The 19,175-nt window shown below is 40.2% G+C and overlaps 1 protein-coding gene across 15 annotated transcripts in view; it reads left to right on the top strand.

Annotated features, from left to right (window-relative positions):
* Positions 1–19,175, top strand: part of LMO7 (LIM domain 7) — a 235,219-nt gene that overhangs the window by 68,093 nt on the left and 147,951 nt on the right. For all 15 annotated transcript variants that reach the window (XM_074387590.1, XM_074387591.1, XM_074387589.1 and 12 more), the window contains exon 2: positions 18,467–18,537. In XM_074387590.1, coding sequence (XP_074243691.1) covers positions 18,467–18,537 — 71 coding nt within the window. The remainder of the gene's footprint in view (positions 1–18,466; positions 18,538–19,175) is intronic.

Below are 19,175 nucleotides of genomic sequence, written 5' to 3'. Positions count from 1 at the left end.
GAACCTTTGTGGAGTTTCCTGACCTCAATACTAGGATGGAAGAGAAGATGAGCAAATGCTGAAGACGTAAGGCAGAATGGTGTAACTGCTGACTTAGGGACTTAGAAAATCAGTGTCACAGAAGTGGTGGAGGAGAAAGACTCCTTTTGGGACAGTCATGTTTAGGGTGGACAGGGAAGAGATGTAATTGGAGTTGTTAGTATGGATAAATGAAGGCACTGGGTTCTCCTGTCTATGTAAATAAGGATTCAGCTGTGAGAATGAAGGAGCAAAAGGCCTGGAAGGTTGGTAGGAAGGCTCACTCTAAAGGCAGAATGGACCCCCAGAGGCTTTTCAGCAGTGTTTGTTTTTGTGAGGAAGACTGTTTTGATTTTTTTTTTTTTTGAGACAGCTTCTCGCTCTGTTCCCTGGTTCAAGCAATTCTCCTGCCTCAGCCCTCTGAGTAGCTAGGACTACAGGCACATGCCACCATGCCCAGCTAATTTTTTTTGTATTTTAGTAGAGATGGGGTTTCACTATGTTGGCCAGGATGGTCTCGGTCTCCTGACCTCGTGGTCTGCCTGTCTTGGCCTCCCAAAGTGCTGGGATTATTATTGGTGTGAGTCACCGTGCCTGGTGACTGTTTGGATTTTTAAGGAATCTTACAGGCAGGCATTGAAGGGTTAGGGTAGTGGAGGAGGAGATTGAGGCAGAACAATCCATAGGAGAACGTTGAGTGTCATATCTGCCAGAGAAGCCTAGAATCAGGCTGAAGAGAATGACATGGATTTGGAGGGACAGAGAAAGTTCATTCTGATGCTGAGTCTGGGAAGTTGGGGAATGTTGGTATCATGGGTTCAGTAGAAAAGTGAGATGTGGTAGCTCAGTCTTGGGTGGGAGGGGAGATCTGTTTACATGCTAGGGATGAGTTAAGATAAGGGCACGTCAGGGGAAATGCTCTTCGGGAGCAGGAAATGTGAGCGGGGAGAATCCGAGGACTACGCTGAGGACTATTGCTTGGAATTTGTACTTGAATGAATAAAGTTTATGACGTTAGAGGAAGAGCGCCTAGCAGGTGAGCTCAGGGGGAACTGGAAGGAAGGAGTGGCTGGCAGGTCAACTTGCACAGTTTCGAGGGTGAAGTCATCACCCTCCAGGAGCCTCTAGACCAACCTGTGTCCTCCTGCGTCCCACACGCTCCGACACACCCTGTGGCTCCTGGTGTGAATTGTTCTGTTTTGCCTCAACATTCAGGCAAGGATCTTCAGTTTGTGATGTTCAGTTGTCCACCTGTATTCACTCCCTTCTGAGCTGTAGTTGCAGGCTAGAAGGCAGAATCCGTGTGTAACCTAAACTCATAAGCCCCAGAGAACCCAGCTTCATGAGCTTTTTGGTCGTGCCCTCTTGGAGAAGGGAAAGCCTGGAGGGTGTTGAGGGAATCACTGAGCCCAGGTGATTTACATATGTTTGGCTTCTGAACATTTTCTATGTCAGAAATTTCCTCTGAAAATGCACATCATTCCATCCTGGAGTTTTTTAACCCTAGAAAGCTGTTTCACGTTGTGGGCTGTGAACCTGTAACCAACCAGATTGTATACTTTAATGTGTGAATTTGGCCTTGAAAAGTCCCAATCTGTTTTAATGTTCCAAAACCAGTTTTGGAGAGAGACATCAGAAACTCTTGTATATTTAATAAAGCTGACAGACTAGTGGTTTCATATAAAAGTCTTCTTCATTTTCACCAACTAAAGTTTGAAATGAGCTGTTTTTGTTGTATGTTTTATGTACCTAGATCTAGCTGTTAAAAATAGGGGAGAACAGTGGTCCCAAGGCTGCTTAGACCTCTGCAGTACTCAGAATGTGCCAGCAGGTGGTAGCAGAGAACAGAAAGTGATTTCATGCCTGGTTTCCTAGATTTCAGATTAAGAACCGAAGCAGCCTGGCATGGTGACTCAGCCTGTAATCCCAGCACTTTGAGAGGCCGAGGTGGGCAGATCATGGGTCAATATGGTGAAATCCCGTCTCTACTAAAAATACAAAAATTAGCTGGGCGTGGTGGTGGCCTGCACCTGTAGTCTCGGCTACTCAGGAGACTGAGGCAGGAGAATCGCTTGGACTTGGGAGGTGGAGGTTGCAGTGAGCCAAGATCGCACCACTGCACTCCAGACTGGGCAACAGAGCAAGACTTTGTCTAAAAAAAAAAAAAAAAAAAAAAAGAACTGAAGCATTTAAAGCTATGAGATAAAGTGATAATTTAGTAAAAATTCTTTCATATAAGGAAATAAAATCTCGTAAGAACCTTAGATACCTGTTCAAAATCGAACACCTGTTTATAGAGTGGGGATTCAGTAGCAGGTCTCTCAAGTTCTTTCCACTAAAACTTTTTCACAGGTCATTCTTAGTAAAACCCAGTAGGGGAATTCTGGGAGGGGCGGACTTCCAGGTGTTAATCCAGGCCATTTGAATCAGGATTTCTGAGAGGAAGGCATGGGACAATTATTTGCTTACTGTTTTTACAAGCTCTCTTTTAGTGGTTCTTCTACACACTAAACCCTGAGTTGACAGCTGAGCCCTGTCCACAGGGCAGGCGTTTTGCTGGGTCTTGAGGATACAAACAGTATTCCCGTGTTGGCGTGCCTGCAGGGGCCAGACAGGCAGACTCTGGGTGGACTGAGCCGAGGAGAGGTGTGGGGACTGCCACTCTCCTGAGAGTGGGTTTTCTTGGGAGCAGCCCATTGTGGCTATGAGGTAATCCACACCCAACATTGCCAGACCGTTTCTTTTTTACAGGAAGCTGGTGATCCACATTTTTGATCTAACCCAACTTCAACATACTGTAAGGGCCAAGCAAAACATAGCTACAGGTTGGAATTAGCCAGTGGTCTGTGATACCTTCTTTAGGAGCTTAGGTCAGTAAGGGAACCATGAATGCAAATAGACATTCAGATTGGCATTAGGAGATGGTGGCAGCAGAGGGAGCCAGCTACATGCTCGAAGGAGATCAGGTGACTTCCTGAAGCCACGTTTTCAATGCCACCGAAATTTTTGTTTGAAAAACAAACTCATGTATGGGCAGTGTATTAGTCCATTCTCATGCTGCTAATAAATACATACCTGAGACTGGGTAGTTTATAAAGGAAAGAGGTTTAATGGACTCACAGTTCCACATGGATGGGGAGCCCTCACAATCATGGCCGAAGATGAAGGAAGAGCAAAAGGATGTCATACATGGTGACAGGCAAGAGAGAAAGAGAACTAAGTGAAGGGGGTTTCCCCTTATAAAATCATCAGGTCTGGTGAGACTTATTCACTATCACAAGAACAGTATGGGGGAAACCACCCCCATGATTCAGTTATATCCCATAGGTCCCTCCCACAACACATGGGAATTATGGGAGCTACAATTCAAGATGAGATTTGGGTGGGGACACAGTCAAACCATATCAGGCAGCGTCTTCCTTCTCTTTGTTATTTTGAAAGGGAACATGTATATTGTTTTTTTATATGTGTCAACATACCAGAAAGTATCTTAAAATATTATTCTTTGTGCTTAACTTTTGTAAGCTTTAATCAAATGATTCCAATAAGCGGAAATAAAATTACTACTTGATTAGGGGAAACTAATAATTAGATGCATTGCACAGCTGTTAGCATATCTACTTTTGAGATAAATAAGCTGGAAAGTTTGTTGAGATCTATTAAGGCCCTAGAAAGAATCCAGGAGAAACTGTTTCTGCAAGTTGTTTGAGGAAAACTGATTTCTCCACAATTCTGTCATTGAGAATGTAATTAATTCTCAATAGGGAGTTGGGGAATTCTATAAGCCCATTTATTGTGGCCCTCTTTGTTATACCTTACATGCGTTTTCAGCTTTGAGATCATACAATTAAAGTGAATTATGGAAAAAGACAATAAATATACTTGAGAAAACCTTGTCCTGTGGAATTGTTTAGATGTAATGCAAAGATGACATAATTAAAAACAAGATAGATGTAAATATATGAAAGGAGGAAATATCGGAATTTTATATGAAAATATTTATGGGTATAAGGTAGCAAGGGCTAGAAATTCCTCTTTGCAAATTAAGACCTATTCCTGTGAAAAATATCATATAAATACATATGTATATAACATATGCTATATTATACAGATAGATATTTTTAAGAGATAGGGTCTAGCTGTGTTGGTCAGGCTTGAGTGCAATGGCAGGATCATAGCTCACTGCAGCCTTAAATTCCTGGGTTCAAGGAATCCTGCTGAATAGTTGGAACTACAGACATGTGCCCCCTCACCTGGTTGATTTTTTAATTTTTTGTTGAGGTGGCCTGTTGCTCAGGCTGGTCTGGAACTCCTGGCTGCAAGTGACCCTTCCACTTGGCCTCCCAAAGTGCTGGAATTACAGATGTGAGCCACTTCATCTGACCATAATATATTTAAGTGTTTTTTTTTTTTTTTGGAAGGGAGGAGTAGGCATTTAGAGTACAGGAATCATTTAAATAGCTTAACTTTTGTTGAACTTCTTTTGTGTATGGGGCATGAGATGGTGTGAAAGGTCTTTGTAACTATCTTTCAAAAAGTTATCTTTACTGAGTTTGAACAATATGTGCACATGTCTAAGTGTATAGTTCAATGAATATTTTAAAAAACATGTATTGGGGTATAATTAACATATTATACAATTCATTATTTTAAAGTATATAATTCGGTGGTTTTTCATATCTTCACAGAATTGCCCAGCCATCACCACTATCTAATTTCAAAACATTTTCACCACCCCAAAAGAAACCATGGAACCATTAGCAGCCACTCTCCATTCTGTCTTTCCCCAGCCCCTGACAACCATTAATCTGCTTTTTGTTTCCAGGATTACCTTATTCTGGGCATTTCACATAAATGGAATAATAGCATATTTGGCCTTTCTTTAACTTAAGCCTAACATTTTCAAGGTCTGCTTACGTCAGAGTGTGTATCGGTACAGCAGTCTTCCCTTACCAGGAAGTATGTTTCCTAATACAGGGAGTGTATTCTAAGACCCCCTCCCCACCCCAGTAGGTGCCTGAGGAAAGTTCAAAGCGTGACTGCTGTCGGTTGGAACACAGTTCTGTTCCTATCTTCCGCCCACAATTTTAATGTCTTTTCCATCTTAACTCTGCACCTGTGGCCATAAGTTTTGCATTTTGAGGTGTGACAACCAAAACTAGTATGGATTTCTTTCTCTTTCCTCACAATTTCCAAGATAGATTTCATTTATTTATTTATTTTTTACTGTAGATCTTAGCAACCTCAGCATAGGATTATTTTCCTTATTAAGTCAAGAACCTTCACCTTTTCATTTAAAGGGAGTACTTGGTAACTTCCTTTGGCATTTCGGAATTGGCAGCATCGCTCTCTTGTGCCTTGGCACCATTATGATGTCAAACATGGGTGACGTGCACCCAAGCACCACCGTCGACAGTTGATCTGCAAACCAAGAAGCCTGCTAAATGACTCATGGGCGGGGAGCACCTACAGTGTGAATGTGCTGGACAAAGGGGCAGTTCACAGAGGGGACACAGCAGAATGGCTTGAGATTTCATCACACTATGCCAAAACAATGCACAATTTAAAACTTACAAACTGTTTATTTCTGAAATTTTCCATTTAATATTTCTGGTCTGTGGTTGACTGCGGATAACTGAAACTACAGAAAGTAGAACCGTGGAGGCGGCCACTGTATTTCATTCCAATCATTGCTGAATAATATTCCATTGCATAGTTATACCATGTTCTATGTATTCATTCATCAGTTCATGGACATTTGGGTAGTTTCCACATTTTGGCTAAATGAGTAATGCTGTCATTAACATTCATATACTAGGTTTTGTGTGGAAATACGCTTTCATCTCATATGGGTATGCACTGGGGATAGATTATATGAACTTTTTGCTTCTGGAAGGTTGACAGATGGATGCCAGCAGGACCACGTTGTTGTTGGCTTGCAGTGGGAATCCACCAAGAATCATTGCAGGCATTCCTGTGTAACCGGGCGTCTCAACCCCATTACTTAATATCAAACTTAAACTGGATGGTAAAGTATGTCATAGGTAGCAAGGGCATAACTGTCGGTTTGAAGTTTATATGAAATAAGTAGTGACTCTTACCTGTGATAGAGTTATACCATTTCCCAAAATGAACGTGTTCCCACAGCGATGCCTCTCCTAGTAATTCACAGGGAGGTTAAGTAGGTAATTGTTGAGACTTGCTAATGTGTGTGTGAAACATTTCTGCAAAAAATGATGCCATCTTTTTGCTCTTGAGAACCCATGATTATATTAAGCATTTGAATATCCTGATAATGAATATTTGCATCTACTTGTGCCTTGTGTGGCAGTTATTTAAAAACTCCTTAATCTAGAGAAAAAATAATTTAAGACTAGACTTTCTTCCCTTGGGATATTTTCCTTATTGTCTGCAACAACATAAATTGGAGTATAAACCTGTATTTATAGGCAAAATGCAATTTACTCGTTAGAAGTGGTTTTTGTGATAGTTAATATAATGAAGGATAGGCTATAAAACTAGTGCATATTTTTGTATATGATGTTTTTGCTGAACTTAACTGGCCTCTAATAGGACTCAGGTTGTCTTGGGTTTTGATGGATTGATGAAACCTCACAAAAAAATTGTCAGCCCTGGAACCAGTCTTCCTTCCTTTCTGCCCTGTTTTATTTAGTTTTTTCTTCCAGTTGTATTTCATTTTTGGCTTGATAATAATTGTGGTTTAATAAAAGTAATTTGAGACTGTAAGCTAAAAGTTGTTTATGGTATAGGGAAGAGGACTTCTCCTGGACTAGAAATGTTTAAACTTATTCTTTTTTTTCCCCCCCTCAAAATGTGAGTGTGTCTGACACCTGGCTTAATGATGATTGAGTAAGAATTTTGAGTGTTTATAAAGGCAGCTGGCTTTTAATTATCTGGGCACCCAACCCAGAGCTTTGCATTTTGCTGGCTGTTTCCCACTTCTTCCTCCTGGCTGTGTGAAGACTCGTTGGAGGCGTAGCTGACACTAGCCATGCTGAGATGAAAGTTGGGGAAGGGGGCACAGGGGCAGGTGAAATGTTTAGAATTTTGACCACTATGAGACTTTTGGGTTCCATCTAGAATTCAGTGATTTGGGCAGTTCTGATTACCATTGTCTTGGAAGACTGTGAGTTGGGTTTGGTTTTGCTATCAAATGATATTAGTGTTGGCAAAGATAGTCCTAGTATATTCCAGAATATTATGTAGTACAATGCCAAATCTTAATAGAGATGAGTGACTTGAGAATTATGTCCCTTAAAGGAATGGTATTTGCTGAATATACAGTATAAGTTAACCAAGAACATGCTGTAATTTAGTGGGTTAACCACATATGCCATTTTGACTACAATTTAAAAACAGGGTTAGACTTTTAAAAAGGAATTTCCAAAAATTGCTTCATTTAACTTTTTATATTCCTAGTGCTATGTACCATGTCAGGTATATATATAGCAAGTTGCCACTAAATGATTTTTGAATGAATAAATGAATTTTTTATATTTTAGTTAAAATTAAGACAGATTATTTAAATGGACTCTAACATATTCTTTAGACTGGAAAAACTTTCATGTAGTGAATTAATAGTGGTGACAAGCTTTCAACTTTAAAGCTTTCATCCAACCATAAACCCTTTCAAAAAGTGTCACTAGAGTGATACATTTCCATGTACTCTCATATGTTTTTATTCTTGAGCCATTGACAAAACTAGGATACTCCTGTGCAGTAGAAGGCTACCTTAATAAAGTGATGTCGGGAACTGAGGAAAGGTCTTCCTCCAAAACCCACCTGAAATTTAATCATCTGTTTGTTTTTTGCTTTTTTTTTTTATTCCTATAAATAAGTAAATAGCAACTATTTATAGGAAGAATAATTTGATTTAAAAGTGCTGAGGATGTGTAAGCTGTATTTCAGCCACTGAGAAGTTGGTTAAGAGACTCCTGCTTTCGGAAGTCTGCAGTGTAGACTGGAATGCCTGGGGAATAGGAGGCAGGTTGCTAATTATATAGTTTAGAGTTCCCTGAGTGCTTTCACAGACACTCTCATTTGATGCTTAATGCCCTGTTGTGTAGGGAACTACCTACTGACCTAGGTCAACTCCAGTAACCTTACTGTAGCTCAGTTTTCTTACGTGTAAGCCAGGGGTAAGAGTTGCTACCACATAGGGTTGCTGCAAAGATTCTGGCCCAAAGCAGACAGGGTGAGTGAATGTTGGCTGTCAAAGCCCTGGTGCCTGTTTTATAGCTGAGGCCTTAAGAAATTAGGAGACAGTTTGCATTACCCAAAGAGTTGGGTACTCCCATCTCAACTTCTCTGACTTCAGGGTGTGTATGTGTGTGTGTGTGTGTGTGTGTGTGTGTGTACTGTGAGGACAGTTTTAAAAGGGTGAAACCCATCCTTTTGTAAAGAACTGAATTCTCTGACATGATGAATAACCTTTTCAATAATTCTATTCGGGGACAGGAGAGAGGTAGGAGCTATTTATTCCATTTAAATTACGTTCCATTTTTACCTAACGTGTTTATGGTAAGCCATCATCCTTGCATTTGTAAGTTTCTGGGATGCCTAACCAATGAGATCTGTTAAAGCTGTTGCATCACAAATAATGATGTAGACATCTCATGGAATTTATTATAAAATTTTGACCTATTTTGTGGAATCCTGGAGCTCATGTAATGGTTGCTTCAAAAATGAAGTTTAAAGAAAGGAGTAGAGAGGGGTATTTTTAATTGATCGACAGCTTTAGGGAAGGCATCCAGCTCCTCGATATATACTAGCCTGGGGCTTCTCCCTGTGGAAACAATGCCCTGTATTATCTCATTATAAGGTCATGATATGTGAACACACAGTTTTCTCTTTGAATGAAAAATTATGGCAAACATGGCTCTTGGGAATTGTTTCATGATGTGGTTCATCTGTGCCACAGTGGTTTCTCATGTCAATATTTGTTGGGATGTTTTTGTTTCTCATTACTAAGGTTGAAATAATTGGTGTGATGATGGTTTTTATCTTCAGTATTATGACCTAGTAGCTGATCTGTTACTTAGTAAGTAACTTAATTTGGAATCCACTGTGAGCCCAGTTGAAGCTCAGAGCCTAGTTTTTATCAGCGAACACCCCTCCCAAGCTTTGAATACAAGCTCAAACACTGTTTTTTTTTTTGCACAGTGGTTTGCACACAAATGTGGTGGAGAGTGCTTTTGGGATTCTAGGCGCCTTTTAAATGGCTGCTTACAAGGAATTGAAAAAGTTAAACGAGAGGAGTGCCTGCTGACTCACATTAGTGGGCGTTTTGCTGATAACCAGTCTGGCATGAAGTGGTCTTCAAGAAGCTCCCGGAATGTTTGGGATTTAAGTCATGTGGATTATGTGGTCAGAACTGGAACTGAGCGATAGAGCTTTGGGGAAACTTGTTGCTTACACTGGCGGGAAATCTTATCCAGCAAGAGGATTAAAATAAAACCATAAACAAAACAGTAACGGGTGTGAAGATAATTCCTATTTGTTTATGAAATGAATATACCTCATAGCAAAAGAAATGATTTTTTTGGAAATTTATGCACTTGGCACGTACTGCCTTTCTATTTATTAGATATTTTCTTCCGCAAGACCTGCTTTTAAAAAACTTCCTATCAAGGGCTGCTTCGGAGGCCACAGGTGGTAAGACAGGTTTGGCAGAGGTGTTCATGTGGAACATGCCCTCTGCAGGCTGCCCCGCCCTTTGTATACTCAGGTGGGTTAATTACAACCGCAGAGGAAGCCCCGAGACCCCGAGAGCCTCACACTTGGCCCTGTTGCTTCCCAGCTTCTTTGCCACAGGAGGCTGGAAGAAGGGGAGCCTACACTTAGCGTGTAGCCTTTTTTTCCCAGAGGAGTCAAAATACCCTCACATGTCACTTGTGTATGATGAAGTAGATTGGGGAAATATTAATTTCCCTTTTAAAATTAAGGGATGGAGTGGTGATTTAGAAGTGTGTCATGTGAGATGGGTCCAGGATTAAACCTCGGGTATTCTCTCCTAATGTGTATCTCTTCAGATTATTTTAGGTGGGGATGATTTTATTTAACTGCATTAGGAAAGTATGGAAAGGGGCAAACAAGAAAGAAAGAAAAAAGCTCTAGAAGGCAGGGTGTGGCTGTTGGACTACGTAGTCATCACTCCTGTTTGTGTTGACTTTTGATAACTTAAGTGGGAAACACGTGGTCTCTATTTACTTCATTCCTATGAATCACAACAGCATTACGTGAAATGTGTCACACCTTAAATAACTCGCTAATGAGTAAGGTTCAAAATTATAGAAAAACTGAATGAGTAATTGTTAGATGAGAACTACTAAACAGTTCTTTAAAAATATTGTAATTTCCTTCCGAATACTGAATTCTCAACGTCAGAATGAATTCACATTTAAAGTATGAGTTATTCTTATTTTTAAACAAATTACTTTCACTGTGTTTTAAGATTGCTTGTAGATTTATAACTTTTGCAATGTTTTCAGGACACAGAAAATAATTTGGTAACTCAGTTTCTTCCCTTAAATAAAGGATGTTGCATCTGGCAAAACAGACATTTGTCTGCTAAGTTGCAGCTTCTTTCAGTCTGCAGATGGATAGTAACAGATAATAATAGCTAATATTTGTGAGTGCTTCTCTTGGGTCAGGCAAGTGCTACGTGTTTCATGCATACCATCTCACTTAATTCTGTCCGTAACCCTGTGAAATAGGTACATTTAATCTGTATTTCACACATGGGATAACTAAGATGTTACACAGCTTGTTCAGAATTGCAGGTAGACAATGGCAGAGCAGGGCTTTAAACACAAGCGTTCTAGTTGCACAGCCCGTATGTGGCCTCAGCAGGCCACCACTGACTTAATGTTGTGACCTTAAGGTAAGTAGCTGAGGCAGCCTCTGCAGACCTAGCATTCCTGCTATGAAACTGTGCTTTCTTTTCTGGTTTTGAACTCATAAACTTTTTTTGTTTTGTTTTGTTTTAGGAAGAGTGTTAGGTGAATTTACAATGGCATGGGATAGGAGTTGCTAATTAAAAACGTAACCAGATTTTTTGAGCTACTGAGGTGGAGTAGCTAGTATGTGCAGTATGAATGCTTTCTAATGTTCATGAAAATGTCCACAAAACTGTTAAAGCATTTAAAGGAATTTCTCTTATATTGAAGTTTAGAGTATCATATTTTTATTCCTTTCTCTGTCTCTCTCACACCTATATCCATACACAGACACAGTCACAATGTATTAACACATCTTTTTATCCAGGAAACTTGGAAAAAAGATCAATTGAACATTTTTATTTACTGATCTACCTTATATGTCCTTAACAGAGGGGGATTATTTTTGAAGGCATATTGTATGGTAAAATACCCTAATTTAAAAATATCTAAATAGATTGAGGATAATTTAATTTTTTAGCCTGAAAATACTTTAGGGTCTAATGTAATTGAGTTACTCTTTTACTGAGTGAGTACTTATAAAATGCTGTTGGTTTTGGTGCCTGTTTCATGTGGGTGGTTGTGTAACTTTCTAGAAAGTTAAACATTCTGAGCCTCGAATTTCGTACTGGTGAAATGGAGATAAAAAGAATTTCTAAATTTGAGGGTTGTGTAGATTGCAGAGATAATGAGAAAAATTACCTAGCACAAAAACTGGTGTCTGCTTCTTCTATTATTTGTTCTTTTAGGTACAGAAGATGTAGGATATTGACCTAAATCCGATTGGTTTTGACTTCTTTTGAATGTTGTTCTTTTATATTAATGGATTTATATATCTGTTATACACAAACACTTGTACTCTTTAAAGAATATAGATAAGCAAACAATAATGTTAAAAATAGGTACCATTGTACAACTTAGAAATAATTACTGTTAGTATATTTATTCCATGTTAACTTCTGATATATTCTTACAGAGTTACAGAAATTGGGATTATACTCCATATATTTGTTTATAAATTTCTTTTTAATAAGTATTCTTTGCAATTAATAAATCCACTTTTATGACATGAATTTAAATTTCATGTAGTTTTCTGTTTTATGTCTATATCACAATGTAATCAATTTCTTATTGCTGGGCACTCGGGATTTGTAATTGTTGCTGTTTATTCTGTGGAATGCTGTGGAACAGTTCTGTTTTGTATGCTTGTCCTGTTGTCCTGGTATAAATTCCTAGATCGTGCACCCAGGAGAATATGCATATTTAAGACTTGTGTTGCATATCACAAATTACCTTCTAGAATTGTGATATCATTTTATATTCAGCGGTGTACAGAGCATGCCAGAATGCCATGTCCTTAAAATATAAGCTATTATTTAAAACCTTTGTTTAGTTTTTATACTGTCTTTAAAACAATACAGTATAAATGAAATCTGGTCTTTTATCATCATTATTTAGATTTTGGAAAGTATCTAAGAGTACATCAATATTTGGATATATGAGGGGGTCTGAATTCTAATACACATGATCTTACCTTTCTATTGTCTTTTTGGGTAAGATGAACCATTCTGGATAGTTAGGTTTTCTGAATAGCTTCGAATATTCCATTTTTCCCCACTTTATTAAAAGATATTCTAAATATAGGCAACTCAGCCATACCTATATGATGCAGAGGTGTGTTTCTGAGGATGAATTATTGGAGTATTGTCAGAGTGGTAACTTCAGGTCCATGCACTTAATGAGGTTTGGCATGTACTGTCTAACCACCCTCAGGAACTTGACTGTACATTTCAGCCACTACAAACTAATAAGCAGGTGATACTTTCCCTGCTTCAGATGAGCAGACTGGGGTGCTGAGAGGTTATGTACTTGCTTAAGATAACACAGTTATTAGGTAGTGAACATGGAATTTGAACTGACTTTTGTCAGAATTCAGTTCTTTTTTGTTTGTTTTTTGAGACAGAGTCTTGCTCTTGTTGCCCAGGCTGGAGTGCAGTGGTGCAATCTCGGCTCACCGAAACCTCCACCTCCCGGGTTCAAGTGATCCTCCTGCTTCAGCCTCCTGAGTAGCTGGGATTACAGGCCTGTGCCACCTCTCCAGGCTAATTTTGCATTTTTAGTAGAGATGGGGTTTCTCCATGTTGGTCAGGCTGGTCTGGAACTCTCAACCTCAGGTGATCCACCCACCTCGGCCTCCCAAAGTGCTGGGTTTACAGGTGTGAGCCACCACGCCCGGCCCCAGTTCTTTTTCTTTCCATTTGCCGCTTGCTACACGCTGCCCCTTGCTTGGCCCACCCACTGCTGTTGACTGTCATTCTTCACTGCTATCCGGTCTCTGTAGGACACAGCCTTTCTTTCTTCTCAGTCACTGCTTCCGATCTATATTGATTTGGGAAAGTAACTGCCAGATTTTCGTAAGTGTCAGTGGCTCTGAGGAGCTTTGCTATGACTAGAGAGAAAGGACTTTAACATCTGCGTTGGGTATTTCTGGGTCTTTTTCATGCTTTTGGCTTTGCATAGGAGTTTTCAGAGGAACGACACATTGCACCGTTTTCTGTGGTTGAGATCTGCACTCCCCTTGAGTTTGTTCTGGAATAATTTGGGGCAAATTCAAAACAGTTTGTGTTGCACAGGTTGTTTGGGATAATCCAGGGTCCTCTCAGAGTTATTTTCAGAAGAATACGCCATTCTCTTTGGGTATGTTTTACTGTGCTTTAAACATTATGTTTTAAATATGAGGCTGTGGTCTCCCTGAGGGAAGAGCTACCTGCCTTTAAAAAAAGTGCTTTTGGTAAATTCCTACCAGTATTCAGGTAGTGGCTGTAACAGACAACCGGCCTTTGTTTAAGTAAAGCAACAGTGCAGCCCTTCTGTAGTTTAATGCCAAGTATAGGAAGGATCTACTTTTTCTGAGTTTCAGCATGTTACCTCCTGGCCCAGGCTCCTGTCCAGATGTATAGACCAGCTTGTGAGAAACACAGCCATTATTTTGTCAGTTAACAGATATCATGCCTAGCTGCAGCAGGGTTGCAGAATGAAGACACTCAGGGATTCTAAGTGGACTGTGAAGCTGGCAGCATGAGGACAGCTTGTGGGGGTGGTGGTGGTGGTGGTGACAGTCCCTTCATTGAGCCCTGGAGTCCACTTGGGATTTAAGGTTAAGATTAGGGACTTTCCAGTTCAGGATTCCAGAAATGTATTTCTTTCTGAAGCGACCGGTGAAGCAAGGACTACTCCTGCTCTTAGGTGGCAGCTACATCTCCAGGACAGCTACTGTCACTGCTGTTGGTCCCTGTCCTCCCCATGAGCTGGGACTTGGGGGTTGTTCTTGGAGCAGTTTTTTCCCACTCTGCCTTCACTTTCTCTGCTACTGTTTCCGCTGTGGAATCTGCTTTTCTAACCCAACCACCTTCCCCTTTAGAGAGAGAATCTAGACATTTTTCTAAAGGTTTCACCAGCATTATTGGTGGTGGTAACTGTGGGTGCTCCTTCCTATGTAATTTCTTTTTTCATTTTTTTTTTTTTTTTTTGTAGAGGGTAGGAAACTTTTAATGATTTGAAAAAAGACCTGAATGACAATGGATTATTATATGGGACTTCAGCCAGACACTGAGAGTAGAAGGAGCCAGCAGGCAACGTAATGCCATACTTCCTTGTGCGGCAGCTCAGGTGTCGGAGAGACCTGGGTCTGGGATCTGGCTCCTGTGCTGCCAGCCACACGGAGATGAAAGGTTTGAGAAGGAGAGGAACATAAGAGGCAGTTTTCACACCTGTTAGAGTGAGAGGACAACAGTATCTCCCCTATAGGCTTGTTATGAGGGTGAAAATGAGGAGCCTAGACCACTGTTTAAGTGAGAGGTCATGAAACAGTGAGTCCAGACCAACATTCACACTTTAGTTTGCCCATGAATCACCTAGTGATCTGGCTAGAAAGCAGATCCTGACTCAGTAGGTCTGGGGTGGGGCCTGAGACTTTGTACTTCTCTTCTTTTTTTCTCTTTTCTTTTCCCCTCCCTCCCTTCCTTCCTTCTTTCCTTCCTTACTCTTTCTCTTTTCTTTTTCTTTTATTTTCTTTCCTTTCTTTCTTTCTTTCTCTTTCTTTCTTTCTTTCTTTCTTTCTTTCTTTCTTTCTTTCTTTCTTTCTTTCTTTCTTTCTTTCTTTCTTTCCTTCTTTCCTTCACTTCAGGTTCATACTATATCTGGCATTTCTCCCCATGTTGTCCCTCCCCACCCTCCCCTCCCTCCCCACTCCCTGCTGTCTCTAACCTACCCCCTCCAGCTGCCCGCAGTGTGTGATGCTCCTCTCCCTGAGTCCACGTGTTCTCATTGTTCAACACCCAAAGTCTTACTCTGTCGCCCTGGCTGGAGTGCAGTGGTGTGATCTTGGCTCACTGCAACCCCACCTCCCGGGTTCAAGCAATTCTCCTGCCTCAGCCTCCTGAGGAGCTGGGATTACAGGTGTGTGCCACCACACTCAGCTAGTTTTTATATTTTTAGTAGATATGGGGTTTTACCACATTGACCAGGTTGGTCTCAAACTCCTGACCTCAAGTGATCCATTTGCCTCAGCCGGGCGAAGTGCTGGGATTACAGGTGTGAGCGACCTCACCTAGCCAGACTGTGCATTTTTAACCAGCTCCCTGGTGGCATAGATGAGGCTGACATGGGGCCCTCCCTTGGAGCCATGGGGTCTTAGATACTTCACCCCACGCCTGATAGACAGGTAGTGTACACACAGTAGATAGAGCTGCTATAAGTACTGCTGTTACCTCTATGTTAAGATCAATAGAAATCTAGTCCTCAGATTTTTCATTCCTCTTTGGGCTGCTCTTAACAGGTGAAGCACAGGTAAGCCACCCTCTTCTACTCATAGAAGGTCTTGCTCTGTCAGCCAGGCTGGAGAGCAGTGGCATGATCTTGGCTCACTGCAACCTCAACCTCCTGGGTTCAAGTGATTCTCCTGCCTCAGCTTCCAGAGTAGCTGGATTACAGATGAATGCCACCATGCTAGGCTAATTTTTGTATTTTTAGTAGATATGAGGTTTTATCATGTTAACCAGGCAGGTCTTGAACTCCTGGCCTCAAGTGATCCTCCCAAAGCACTGGGATTATAGGCATAAGCTAACATGCCTAGCCTGCATTTCTGGTGTTCTCAGAAGGGGAGGGTCTGGAACATCCCGGTAAACATGGCTGGAGAATATAGTATTACCCACTGAACACAGAGATATTAGTGATTCTTGGGATGCAAATTGTGACTGTGTTTTTTGATAGGTTCCTTAAATTAAATAGTTTTTAAAAAAATCAGAAGTCATTTGAAAGGAAGGAATCCCATCTTTGCTCTCTGTGTGAAGATGCAGTTAAAGTGCCCCAGAAGGAGGCAAATGACTGTAACTGATGATAAACATCTATAAAGAGAGAAATGCTAGGGAGGTTTGGGGAAGGGGGAGAGAACAACGTTTCTAACCGTGATAGAGTCAGTAGTAGTAGACTAACTTCCTGGTAAAAACAATAAAAGCTGGAAAACATGCACAATAAACTGTTTGAAGTTATTGAAATGCAATGAACATTGGCAGGACTAAACGTGAGGCAGTCCTCAAGAGGAAGGATCCACTGTGGGGAATCAGCCTCTTTCCTTGATCTTTTTTTTTTTAAATATGTATTTTATTGCATTTTAGGTTCTGGGGTACATGTAGAGAACTTGCAAGGTTGTTGCATAGGTACATATATGGCAATGTGGTTTGCTGCCTCCATCCCTGTCACCTATACCTGGCATTTCTCCCATGCTATCCCTCCCCAACTCCCCACCCCCCACTGTCCCTCCTCTAGTCCCTGCCCACAGGCCCCAGTGTGTGATGCTCCCCTCCCTGTGTCCGTATGTTCTGATTGTTCAACACCCACCTGTGAGTGAGAACATGCAGTGCTTGATTCTCTGTTCCTGTGTCAGTTTGCTGAGAATGATGGTTTCCAGGTTCATCTATGACCCTGCAGAGGACACGAACTCATTTTTTTTCATGGCTGCATAGTATTCCATGGTGTATATGTGCCATGTTTTCCCTGTCCATCCTATCATCGATGGGCATTTGGGTTGGTTCCAAGTCTTTGCTATTGTAAACAGTGCCGCAATGAACATTCGTATGCATGTGTCCTTATAATAGAACAATTTATAATCCTTTGGATATATACCCAGTAATGGGAATACTGGGTCAAATGGAATTTCTGTTTCTAGGTCCTTGAGGAATCGCCACGCTGTCTTCCACAATGGTTGAACTAATTTACACTCCTACCAACAGAGTAAAAGTGTTCCTATTTCTCCACATCCTTTTCAGCATCTGTTGTCTGCAGATTTTTTGATGATTGCCATTGTAACTGGTGTGAGATGGTATCTCAGTGTGGTTTTGATTAGCATTTCTCTAATGACCATTGATGTTGAGCATTTTTTCATATTTTTGTTGGCCTCATATTTGTCTTCTTTTGAGACGTGCCTGTTCATATCCTTTGCCCACTTTTGAATGGGTTTCTTTTTTTTTTTCTGGTAAATCTGTTTTAATTCTTTGTAGATTTTGGATATAAGTCCTTTGTCAGATGGGTAGACTGCAAAAATTTTTTTCCCATTCTGTTGGTTGCCAGTTCACTCTAATGATGGTTTCCTTTGCTGTGCAGAAGCTGTGGGCTTTGATTAGGTCCCATTTGTCTATTTTGGCTTTTGTTGCCAATGCATTTGGTGTTTTAGTCATGAAATCCTTGCCTATGCCTATGTCCTGAATGGTTTTGCTTAGTTTTTCTTCTAGGATTTTTATGGTGCTAGGTCTTATGTTTAAGTCTTTAATCCATCTGAAATTAATTTTAGTGTAAGGTGTCACTAAAACGATGTAATTTCTTAAGTTGGGAATTGCCTGTTTAAAATATTCACCGTTTCACCTCTCTCTCTGCACCAGGATTTAATAGTCTTCTCCCTAGTGTGTCTCCATAAATGGCTCTGTGCATCAATTAGGGCCGTTTCATAAATAAGTTTAAAAAGAATCATGCCCTCTGTTATTTAGCTTTGTAACAAAACTTGAGGAATATAGACATGGAATTGAAATTAATGATATGTGTATTCAGTATAGTTGGTATTTTGAATTTATATCTTAAACTGTTTTTATTCACTCTTAGTAGTATAGATCATCCATAGTTTTTTTAAAAATATAAAAATATATGTTGGAAATTTAATTGAGCTCTTACCTTTTGTGTATCATCCAATAAAATGATTATATTACCAAAAACCCTCGTTGTATTTTTTTCCTGTATATACTTGGCATACTAAAATGGTTAACCTCTCTCTTTTTGACATAAAACAAACAGTGCATAGTCCTTTAAGGAACAGATTATAGGATCTAACAGTTTAATCCTTCACATATAACATTAAATGCATATTAATTAATCTAATGCTGAATTTGACTTGTGTGTTATCCCTGCTTAAGAGAAAATTAATACCCAAATCTATCTTTCAGGCAGTAACAGAGAAGAATTTTGAAACAAAAGATTTTCGAGCCTCTCTAGAAAACGGTGTTCTGCTGTGTGAGTAAGTATTTAAAATATTTTAAAAATACTTCAAAGGCAAAAATGTGTGTGTGTGTGTGTGTGTGTGTGTGTGTGTGTGTGTGTTTGAGGGGGGTGATGAGGGGTTTGGCTCCTCCCAAGGCCACCATAGTCACAGAAATGTGTTCTTGCTCACAGGTGAGATTTGATCCCTGCAAATTGATACCTCACAGTAGGAGACAGTAGGAAGAAGGGGTTATCAGTCTCTCTGTAGCTACAGATAGCACTGGTAACATATGTATTATTTTTAATTAGTAAACAAGAAAGATTCCATTACATGGTGGGCCAGTAGGGGGTGGGTGGTTGATAAGGAAGCCTTACAACATTTTACCATTGATCTCTTAGTCTGAATAATCTAATGGGTAGAACTGCCTGGTTTAGAACTTAATACACAAAGTCTTTTCTTCATCAATCAATCATGATGACTGGAGTGGTAGATTTTTATTTTTAGCTTTAAGTGAAGTCATTATCAAAATCAATTTAAGGACCATTCATTCAATTAATGGATACCATTGAGAACCATACTCTACACTTTGCTTACAAAGAAGTAAAATAGTCTAGTAACCATGAATGATGGTATAAGACCTACATTGCATCTGTAGTGTGATATTTTGTTCCCCA

Source organism: Saimiri boliviensis, chromosome 16, assembly GCF_048565385.1.
Source record: "Saimiri boliviensis isolate mSaiBol1 chromosome 16, mSaiBol1.pri, whole genome shotgun sequence".
Taxonomy (NCBI): domain Eukaryota; kingdom Metazoa; phylum Chordata; class Mammalia; order Primates; family Cebidae; genus Saimiri; species Saimiri boliviensis.
Note: the sequence above shows the minus strand (reverse complement) of the source record. Positions and strands in the feature narration are given on the sequence as shown.